This window comes from Palaemon carinicauda, chromosome 37 (assembly GCF_036898095.1).
Source record: "Palaemon carinicauda isolate YSFRI2023 chromosome 37, ASM3689809v2, whole genome shotgun sequence".
NCBI lineage: Eukaryota > Metazoa > Arthropoda > Malacostraca > Decapoda > Palaemonidae > Palaemon > Palaemon carinicauda.
Genome location: NC_090761.1, coordinates 53,170,725 through 53,182,205, shown reverse-complemented (window position 1 = coordinate 53,182,205; position 11,481 = coordinate 53,170,725). Strand labels below are relative to the sequence as shown.

General features: G+C 34.0%; 1 protein-coding gene across 5 annotated transcripts in view; it reads left to right on the top strand.

Annotated features, from left to right (window-relative positions):
* LOC137629104 (uncharacterized) overlaps positions 1–943 on the top strand; it is a 261,346-nt gene extending 260,403 nt beyond the window's left edge. For all 5 annotated transcript variants that reach the window (XM_068360378.1, XM_068360374.1, XM_068360375.1 and 2 more), the window contains exon 4: positions 1–943. This exon is cut by the window's left edge and continues 173 nt beyond it. In XM_068360378.1, the coding sequence (XP_068216479.1) occupies positions 1–32 (32 nt within the window). In that variant the 3' untranslated portion in view covers positions 33–943.
* The last annotated feature ends 10,538 nt before the right edge of the window (positions 944–11,481 follow it).

Below are 11,481 nucleotides of genomic sequence, written 5' to 3'. Positions count from 1 at the left end.
ATAAAGGAAAGGTCAATGGGGTATACACTTGATTTGACCTTACCAGTTAAAGTTGACTACCTAGTTTATAATAAGTTTCTTAAAAGTTTACTCTGCTTAAATCCTCGAGGTACTTCGAAATGATGCTGGTTCATCATTTATACAATGAAAATTCTTATTTATTAGTTTTGTTTTTTCTTATATTTATATAATTTCATACTTCCAAGAGGAAATATTTCTCTTCCTCCTCTTAGCCTCAGGAAATGTATTTATTCAGCTCATTTTCTTCTGTGATAAAATTATGTTTTTCATAGATCCTGTGGAAAGTGTTCTAAATCATTACGAAACTGTATGTTGAATTATAGTTATTTTTTTCTCTTCAGTCACCAAAGTTGTATATAAAAATGATGTGTGATCTTTGAAAATAGTAAAAAGTATTTATTGTATAAATGAATCTTTATATGTGTTCTTGAAGTATGTACAGTAAAACTAAATTCTTATCATTTTTGCTCGTCAATGTTGTAATTAGGTGTAATTTAATTATAAACAACGATTACCTTTTCTTTCTAAAAATCAGTTTCGGAGATGCATGTTTTAATTACTTATTCACAAGAATAAATCATTTCTTGAAACATTTAAACTTTCCAAATTACTGCAGCAGACAACATTGACAAACCGCTTTTCTTTAGTATGACAGAAGAGTTAATTCGAGTATATTTCCTGTTTGTATTATATGAGTAAATGTCAAATATAAACTTGCAAGATATGGCTATGTAAGGCAGCTTGAACACTGGTTTAGCCTAATCATTATATGAATATCAGTTGATAGAATCCTGGATCTGATTTGTTTATATATTTCAAACTCAAACAAATGATGTTGATTAGTTCTAAGTGTTGATTTTGTATCTGTAGTTATTTATTTTCAAAGAAGTTATTCTTATGATAATAAAATCCTGTTGATACGTTTAATTTTATAATTCATGTTCATTATCCTATGGCATATTTTAGCAATTGTAGTTTGATTAAGATGCATTATACCAGCACAGGCTCTTAATCGGTAAGTGTTGTTATTCATTACTGATTAATATAATGCTGTTACCTGTCGTTGACTTAGCTTATTAATATTTGATAGACTAGTGTACGCGAGCCATCAAAAAAGACGGCTAAATATTTAGATATGCATACACTCACAGATTTAACCCTTACCAGCCCCTCCTCCTCATTTCCTAACTGCAGCAAAGCAGTTTCGGCAATTTGTAGGAGATTGTGGTTTCTGAGTGTACCTACCTCATCGGGATATGATTACTCCCTCACCACCCTATCCGAGAGACGGAGAAAGGCTGAGTAGTCATATTCTGACAGTGCCACTGAAGTGACAGAAAAAAAAAAAACATTCAGACACTTGCTCTTTAAAATATAGTGGCGATAAGCTCATCCAAACCAATTGTGTATGACTAATTTCATTGAAAATTGGGTAAGAAGGTCAAGCCCCATCTAAGACTACAATGTGGCATAGATAATTAAAGAGATAATTAAATACCTGGAAGGTAGAAGTCTGTGAGGGTTGCTACCAGTGGTGTCAGCAAATTCAAGTCTGGATTTTTTAAAGCTACAAGCCTTCAAATTCTATCTCACCCCTCTAAAGGTAAGGCATATCTTTAAAAAAAATCATACAAATACACACACACACACACACACACACACACACACACACATATATATATATATATATATATATATATATATATATATATATATATATATATATATATTTATATATATATATATATATATATATATATATATATATATATATATATATATATATATATATATATATATATATATACACTGTGCGTGTTAGAAATAGGAAAATAGATAACAAATCTTGTACAATGACAAGGAGGTTTACCTAAACCTCCTTAGTACAATGACCGACCTACGTACTACGCTGTAACTATTACCCGCGATAAACAATGGATGAAAGCGAAAACTTCTCCACATGGAGTCCCAATTATTCTTTCAACGCACTTACCGCACCGCCATTTCGTGATCCTCTGCTTGTTTTTGCTTCTTCCTGAGAAAACGAGAAACAACAGCAGGAAGGCGGCAGGCACGGTCTAGGTATATAAAAAGTAGCTCAACCGTGGCGGCTGGTAAAATATTCCTAGACCGAGTCACGCTTCTCATACTGGCTATGGGTTGACGCCGTTTGGTGTTTATATGCAAAAAAAAAAATGGAGGCGGTTAATTGGCCCCATCTGATTTGCAATAGAAGTTTCTGTTGAACATAATCCATATTAGCATGCCTGAGTCTAATTGTACTGAATGGAGTTTAGCCTCAATATAGACTTTCGAGTAAAGTTTACTGACATTTGGGAGACATCACGCTATGTGTGCATTAGCGCTTGCTAGATATAAGTTATTAGACTGAGGTATCAACAAAGATCATATCACATTATATAGAATTACAAAGTATTCTAACTAGAAGGGGATGAATTACAGTTTATTTGAAACATTAATAGATATATGAGTTCAGCAACGGCTTTAGATTTTAAAGTGTGTCTAATTTAAGGTGGACAAAGCTAACAATAACAAAAGATTTGAACGATGTCACTAAAGCAAGAGGCATCGCTAATTCACATCGAAAACATATCGATTATTATTATTATTATTATTATTATTATTATTAGTTAAGCTACAACCCTAATTGGATAACCAGGATGCTATAAGCCCAAGGGCTCCAACAGGAAAAAAAGCAAAACGAGGAAAGGAAATAACTACAAGAGAGGTAATGAGCAATTGAAATTAAATATTCGAAGAGCAGTAACAATATTACAATAAATCTTCCATATACGAACTATAAATACTTCAAGAAAACAAGAGGAAGAGAAATAAGATAGAATAGCGTGCCCGAGTGTACCCTCAAGCAGGAGAACTCTACCCCAAGACAGTGGAAGACCATGGTACATAGGCTATGGCACTACCCAAGATTAGAGAACAATGGTTTAATTTTAGCGTCTCTTCTACCCATGCCAAGAGGAAAGTAGCCACTCAACAATCACAATGCAATAGTTAACCCCTTGAGCGAATAAGAATTGTTTGGTAATCTAATTGTTCTCAGGTGTATGAGGACAGAGTAGAATATGGAAAGAATAGGCCAGACTATTCGTTGTATGCGTAGGTAAAGGAAAAATGAGCCGTAACCAGAAAGAGGGTTCCAATGCAGTAATATCTAGTCAGTCAAAGGACCCAATAACTCTAGCCGTAGTATCTCAACGGGTGGCTAGTGCCCTGGACCTACTGCTGTAAAGAAGTAATTTCAGAAAACGTTTTGAGAAATTTGCAATGGAATTTTAATCTATATCATTATTTACTTCCCCGAAATTTCTTCGTTGTACCCAGATTATAATGATCATATGAAAAAACTTTTGAAAGAAGAAAATAGTAAAATCGAGAATACACACACACACATACACACACACACACACACATATATATATATATATATATATATATATATATATATATATATATATATATATATATATATATACATATATCTGTGTGTGGGGGGGGAGTGTTTGTGCGTGTATTCGCGTGTGTATGCATGTATGTGCATTGGATAGCAATAAACATATCTTAACGTTCATAATTAGTACAATATAACTAAAATAAATCGAATATTTCAGGATGTCTACCTTAGACAACCTTGAAAGAGAAACGTGGATAATTACTTCATTCTTATTACAGTAACGACCATAGACTCTTTGCTTTAAAGTATAGATAAGCTCTAAATTGCTTATTTCTTTAGACACGGCGATGAAGAAGCTTTGCAAGAAAATAGGTTTTGCATTACATTATGTGCTGTGGTAATTTGGGTTTTCCATCTTTGTTGAACATAGTGTTCAATTATAATTATACAGGTTGATATCAAATTTATTGTTTTGAGATAAATACTCTCTATAAGAGACGCACAAATACTTCCGTCCTCCTGGCGTAATGCCACATATTGTTTACAAAAAAAGAAACTCTTCAATCTTAAAAGCATCTTCGTGTAACACTTTCATTACACAGAAAATATGTATGCTTCAGCCTACATTGTTCCACGCGACAGGCTTTGTGTGTCTTCAGAGAGATTTCACCTGCGTGAAAATAAGGTTCTTATTTACAGAACCTTAATCCCTCAAGGCCTTTTTTAATAATTCTGTCAAGGAAGTCATTGGTATCAGCAATGTCATTCAGCAAAATGATGTCATTATAAAATATAATGTTTAAAAATAAATTTTTAAACATGCTACTTTCTTTCAGAATGGACCGTTATATTAGTAGTCTCTTATTAAAGACGACAAAATGAAAGGCATGAGGCACGTCCTTAATTGGGACGTGGTTAAGAAAATCTGATGTTTCATTTTTCTCCTACTGCTACATGTTTTCAAATTTTACAGGGAATTTTAAAGATGTAAATCACATGAATCTACACATTTCATAATTTTGATATTTGAACATTCGCTTGTAGATATTAGAAAACAAATCTTCACTGTTTTATACTTTAGTTACATTCATCAATTTCAATTTCATCTCTACCATTCATTATTATATGAAGAATCAAGATGAACTGTGATAAGCGTTGAAAGTGTCAAATAATCCTCATCTCACAGCTGCCACAAGAGGGCACCGTGATCGACTCCACCAAGCTACTAGTTTGTGAACCGGGCTCTGCCAGTTTCTTGGGCTGATACAAAGATCACAAAGTGAGCTGAGTTTACTTTGGTTGAAAATTCGCAAAATATGTAAGGTGAAGATGCTCACGACCCTAATATTTTCTGCTTAAGAATATCAAGGTTAAGGTTTTTATCCAATCATTTATTCAACATTCAACGAACTCACAGTAACAAAGCGGGGACAAGAGAGAGAGAGAGAGAGAGAGAGAGAGAGAGAGAGAGAGAGAGAGAGAGAGAGAGAGAGAGAATACATATGCATACTGACTTGAAAGGAGGACACCTCCCACTGCTTCAAGTCAAAGGATTGCTGCCAAAGAACTTTTGTCGAAGAATAGGTCATATAAAAACTATGAAAAGATCTTAGAAATTATGTGTCATTAGAGTAAGTGGATTCTGTATACTGTGGGTTGAGAACTTCTGCGTATTTATTCTTGCCCAGTTCTTATATTATTATTTTGAAATTAAATTCTGACATAATTTCATAAATATCATTATTATGAAAAAGATCTTGGACCATTCTTTTAACCTTTAAATCTTGCCCCATTAAAAGGCAAGCTAATTGAACAGCCCTTCCTCAACCAGTGGGATTCGTAACATCAGAATACTTTCAAAGCATGGTATAGGAGTTCCCAAAAGGGTTGATAAATTCAATGTAGGACGAAGGATCTTCGAAAGATAAGCCCAGACACACACACAATGACTGCTTTCGCCGGCGCCCGCAAAATTAAGCCACTTAGTGACCAAGCATAGTAAACATTGTGCTTCGTATAACACTCTTAGAAAGAAGAAAGTTTCTCTTGGGTCGGTCACCCAAAGAAACAAAAAAAAAAAAAAAAAAAAAAAAGGAATTCAGGCACAAACATTCGATGTGTTTTTTTAACGTCATGCATCGTTCACTGTGTAAATAAAGTTACAATCAATGCTCAGTGTGTACTAAATGATAGCTGCTAGTTGAGGGGTAATGTAACTTACACTGCTAACCATCCATTAAATAATAATAATAACCATAAAACTAATTTTGAACTTTCCTCATTCTTTTTTTTTTCCTGGCCTATAGCCTACCCTATGTTCCTTTATCAGAAAAGTTTGCCACTTCATGATCAAACCAAAACGTTTTGATTTGTTATTGTTTTCTTTGAGCATGAGTAGAAAAATAACCTACGATGTCCACCCAATTGGTCTCTACAATCTAAAGAAAATTTAGTTTGCAACATTACTCAACTGAATGTGATTGTAATACAACTAGATAATTTACTGCTATTTTTCAATAGTTCGCTAAAGACGGGTTTATGCAAGGTACCCTTGAAAATCTTAAGGGAGGAATTAAGTTGAAGAATTTTTGTGGGAAACAAAATACATGTTTCTTTGCATTTCTTTTCACATATGCATTTTGTTATTATTCATCGTAAGAAAATGGTGACTCGTATTTGCATCCAAAGTCAGACTTGCGTTGGAAAAGCATTCCTTTATTCTTTTAATACTCTTAAACATTCAATTAGCTGCGTTTTCTCACGAAAGTATATTCGTTGCTATTAGTAACCTACACTCTTTTATTCATCAACTCCTCTCTGTTGCTCTTCTTTGTGGAGATAACTCTCTTTATTGATGTTTTATGTCTGATTTTATTAAAAAGTACTTTTATGTTTCAAGGTAAGACGTTTACTCTTATAATTTCGTACAATTTTCCTCAGCCACATACATATTTCTTACCGTCCCTTCCTTTCTTATCTATCTATCTATCTATATAAATCTTCTTTCTCCGTTACAACGTCGTTTTAGCTTCATTCATAGCTATTTGAAAACGCTATTGGAAAATCGCCAGATTAAGGTATTAAGAGTATAACATGTAAAACCATTCCCGAATCCAAAATTATTTTTATCACTAATTCACAAACCAAAAGTTATTGTTAACAACAACAACAACAACAACAACAACAACAACAATAATAATAATAATAATAATAATAATAATAATAATAATAATGGAAAACCTATCGAAATATCGTCCCCATACCAAAAGTAATACCGAATAACAAACATATTACTATTTCAGTCGTTAGAGACGACTATAGGGAGACAAGACAGCTAACAGAAATTGAAATGCCATCAGATGGAGAGGTAAATATATGGACTATAAACTTGCTGTTTTCAAGTAGAAACATCCAAAGCATATTCCATCCCCGCCAAAAACGGAACTGACCGACACCAACAGATAATTCAGCATTAGTAGGTTGGCCAGCACACCAGCCACCCGTTGAGATACTACCACTAGAGAGTTATGGGGTCCTCTGACTGGCCAAACAGTACTACATTGGATCCCTTTCCCTGGTTACGGTTCACTTTCCCTTTACCTACACATAAACTGACTAGTCTGGCATATTCTTTACAGGTTCTCCTCTGCCCTCATAAACCTGGCTTCACTGAGATTACCAAACAATTCTTCTTCACCCAAGGGGTTAACTTCTGCGCTGTAATTGTTCAGTGGCTACTTCCCTCTTGGTAAGGGTAGAAGAGACTCTTTAGCTATGGTAAGCAGCTCTTCTAGGAGAAGGACACTCGAAAATCAAACCATTGTTCTCTAGTCTTGGGTAATGCCATAGCCTCTGTACCCATGGTTTTAAACTGTCTTGAGTTAGAGTTCACTGTTCTATCTTATTTCTCTTTCTCTTGTTTTGTTAAAGTTTTTATAGTTTATATAGGAGATATTTATTTTAATGTTACTGTTCTTAAAATATTTAATTTTCCTTGTTTCCTTTCTTCACTGGGCTATTTTCCCTGTTGGAGCCTCTTGGACTATAGCATTCTGCTTTTCCCACTAGTGTTGTAGCTTAGCAAATAATAATAATAATAATAATAATAATAATAATAATAATAATTATGTTTAAGATTTCTTGTTAAAGTTTTGTTTGCATAGAGCCGGATAACAAGAGTTTAGAATCATCCGGTCAGGTACAAAAATAGCTCACTTGCAAGAAGCACTAGAAGAGTTTTGAACCGTCATTCTTTTTTTCTTTTCTTTTTCTGCGGTCATCGACGAGATTAAAAAGTGTCGACTTTGTGCTATCTGATGTTAAGAAGAAGAAGAAGAAGAAGAAGAAGAAGAAGAAAAAACAGCTTGTGACCTGACACTCGTAATTTTCTTATCATTACACTTGTTTCTGATAAACAATAGGAAATGTTCAGTTTGTTTACCTGAGCATTGTTTGTTTTGATTTTTTTTTTCGAACATTGTTCTTATCTTTGAACGTGATTTTCTTATCATTATTTTTGTCTCTGGTAAACGCCATCCTGTGAGTGGGCGGATAGAGGTTTATCAGCAGCTATAGCCTGGCTTTCCTTGGTCCTAGCTTGATGGAGAAGGTGCTTGGGCGCTGATCTCTCTCTAGGCATAATCCAGTCTCCTGGGGCATTGTTCTGTCTGTCCCTTGCCGCTGCCATTGGTGAGTGACCTTTAAAACCTTTAACTCTTCGTTTGCTTATCTAGAGGCATTGTTTGTTTAGAAATTCTTTCCGAACACCGTTCCTACCTTTGAACGTGCAATATTCACATTGGAAGTTCTATTGACAAAATATGAATAACGTTCACAGTAGTTTATCTGGTTTGATTTGCAAAATACTCATGATAACATATCGTTCCCTTGGAACTATAGCTTATCTAACGGTAGCACAATTATTATTATTATTATTATTATTATTATTATTATTATTATTATTATTATTATTATTATTAGCCAGGCTACAACTCTAATTGGAAAAGCAAGATGCTATATGCCCAAGGGCTCCAACAGGAAAAAATAACCCAGTGAGGAAAGGAAATAAGGAAATAGATAAACGATATGAGAAAAACTTTACACTAAAATATTTTAAAAACAGTAACAACAACAAAACAGATAGGCTTATACAAACTATAAAATGACTTAAGTCAGCCTGTTCAGCATGAAAACATTTGCTGCAAGTTTGAACTTTTGAAGTTCATTTACAGTATAAAAGAACGACAAAAGAAATGCAACCCTTTGATAGTATCATCGCACTACATGAGTTTTCTCCAACAACTTCTAGGCAATCAAGAAATTAAGAGAAACCATTCATGCCATCATTCTATCATTTAACTTTTTCATACTATTATATTTATTTTACCTGTTTATAGAATCACATAAATTACGAGATTGAACGACAGTGGATTCAATGAAAACTTGTAAGTGTATTAAGGCCAAATTGAATAAACTGACGTATTATTTGACAGTCTGCTGGTCTTAGTAATAATTATACCTTCACTGTCAGTAATACTTTCTTTTTGTTAACTCAAGAACTAAAACCTCTCATACAATTAATTTCAGGGTGCTTATAAACTTGTTTGGGCATCCTGTTGTGATTTTGTAATTCTAAGGATATATGACGTAAGTAAATTTTAAAAACAAAATTATTTACTGTATACAAACCGGACCCACTCATGAGCGCACACGCAGACACGGACACCCGCACACACACACACACACACACACACACACATATATATATATATATATATATATATATATATATATATATATATATATATATATATAGAGAGAGAGAGAGAGAGAGAGAGAGAGAGAGAGAGAGAGAGAGAGAGAGAGAGAGAGAGAGAGAGAGAGAGAGATCATAACAAGACAGAATATAGTTATGAAAACATTTCTTAAGATATGCCGGTCTCCGAAATTCCTGGATGTTTTTCTTAGTATACACAATTCTTGTGCGATTAAAGAAGAGAGAGGCAAGAGATGATTTCAAAACAGAATTTGCAATTGATATTTTAGCAGAAAATGTAATTGAGAATTTACTTTTATAATGATCAGATAATACTTTTTTTTTAATTAATCTGAAAATAGTCTTCTAGAAGGACACTCCAAAATCAAACCATTGTTCTCTAGTCTTGGGTAGTGCCATAGCCTCTGTACCATGGCCTTCCACTGTCTTGGGGTTGAGTTCTCTTGCACACCATTCTATCTAATTTCTCTTCCTCTGCCTTTTATTTTTCATAGTTTATTTATGAAAGGTCTATTTTAATGTAGTTACTGTTTTTAAAATATTTTATCTCAATATTTCATTACTTCTCTTATAATTCATTCATTTCCTTTCCTCACTGGGCTATTTTACCCTGTTGAAGCTTGTAATAATAATAATAATAATAATAATAATAATAATAATAATAATAATAATAATAATAATTAGAGGAAAAAGGAAAAACGATTCCGCAGTTACGAGAGACAGTATTGAGATTGAAGGAAAAGTAAGACAAGAAAACCTTAAACCCAAGCTATGCGGTAGTGGCAGTCAAATAAACACCAATATAAAATACATAACGTTGATAAGAAATTTTGTAAGTGAAATACTGATATTTGTAGACGATACTTATGTCCCCACAGGAAGGAATGAAGGCTCCTTTGTGCTAGGCCAGGATAAAAATCATTGGGTCGAATTCCTCCCCAGGCCCTTCAATAGTTTCATTCGATTTAAGGTGCAAACCAGACGTGTTATAGAGGTGATACTGATTGCGTAGGCTATGTGAGTTGCCTACGACTTTTAAAAACCAAAGGAAAATACGGTACAGTCTCGTTGTTTTGTTTAGATTTTTAATTACATTGAAACATTCTAGCCTTAGCTTTAGAAAATAACTAAATTAACGTCATAGATATTTGAAAATTTTCCATTGATATCTAGTTTTCAGTAATTTCGATTTTTGGGGCATGATATGGCCGTTTCAGTTCACCTTACGCACGTTCAATTTATTTTGTTTCTGCTTGAAGAGTTTTAATCACTACTACAATTTTCATATTTCATTGCTATTACCACCAATTTTCATAGCAGTGTTTTCACTCGCCTCTCGCACTGAGCCAGTAGTTGGAATCCCATGATTCCTTTCGAAAGTTAATAACTTTTGATATGATTCCATTAGACGGAAGTCCTTGACAATCGCTATACCATATTCCATAGGCATATACAGTATTGATGAAGAATAATTATCTCCCTTCTTGCTATGAATTCTCCCATTGGTTAAACCTTCATTATTATTATTATTATCATCATCATCATCTAAATTAATATTATGATTATCGGTGTTATTCTATCATGAATTGTTACTTTTGCTAACGAAAAAAAAATCAACCTATTGTTGGCTGATAAAAATTTCTTATAAGTTGCATCGTAATAATAAGTTTCATTATCTGTCAATTTTCTTAGTTCTAAAAAGTTTCTCCCTACCGAGCGTTTATCTTATCCTATCTACTGTAACTTCCTGACTTCATATATCGACCCATTGGTTAGAACTTCATATTTTTCATTGTGGATTAATTGCACTATTATAAAAAAAACAACAGGAGGTTTCAATTGCCTATCTATACTTCTCTATATCCCAGGACCAAGAGGCTTTGCTGCCATTGCCAGCTTGATCTGCAAGCGTTGGAAATTCGCTACTCTGCTAACCCTCACCGAATCAGACATCCATGTCAACGAATTGGAGGACATTACTAAAAATAAAAAATAACACTGAGGTTTCCCGGTGTTATGTTCGCACGAACAACCCACGTTTCCCAAAGGATGCATCGGTTTTAAGCTATTGTAGCATACGAGTCGCGGGGAGTTTGAGCCTCTGAGTTTGTGAGGGTCCAGAAACTCACGGAGGCTATTTTCTTGTTTACGGCTGTCAAACTGATCGTGCGGCCTCGGGCTCTCATCGGCTTGGTTCCGTGCTTGTGGTATTTTACTTTCGAATCTTGTGTCATAATCCTGTGTGAAATAT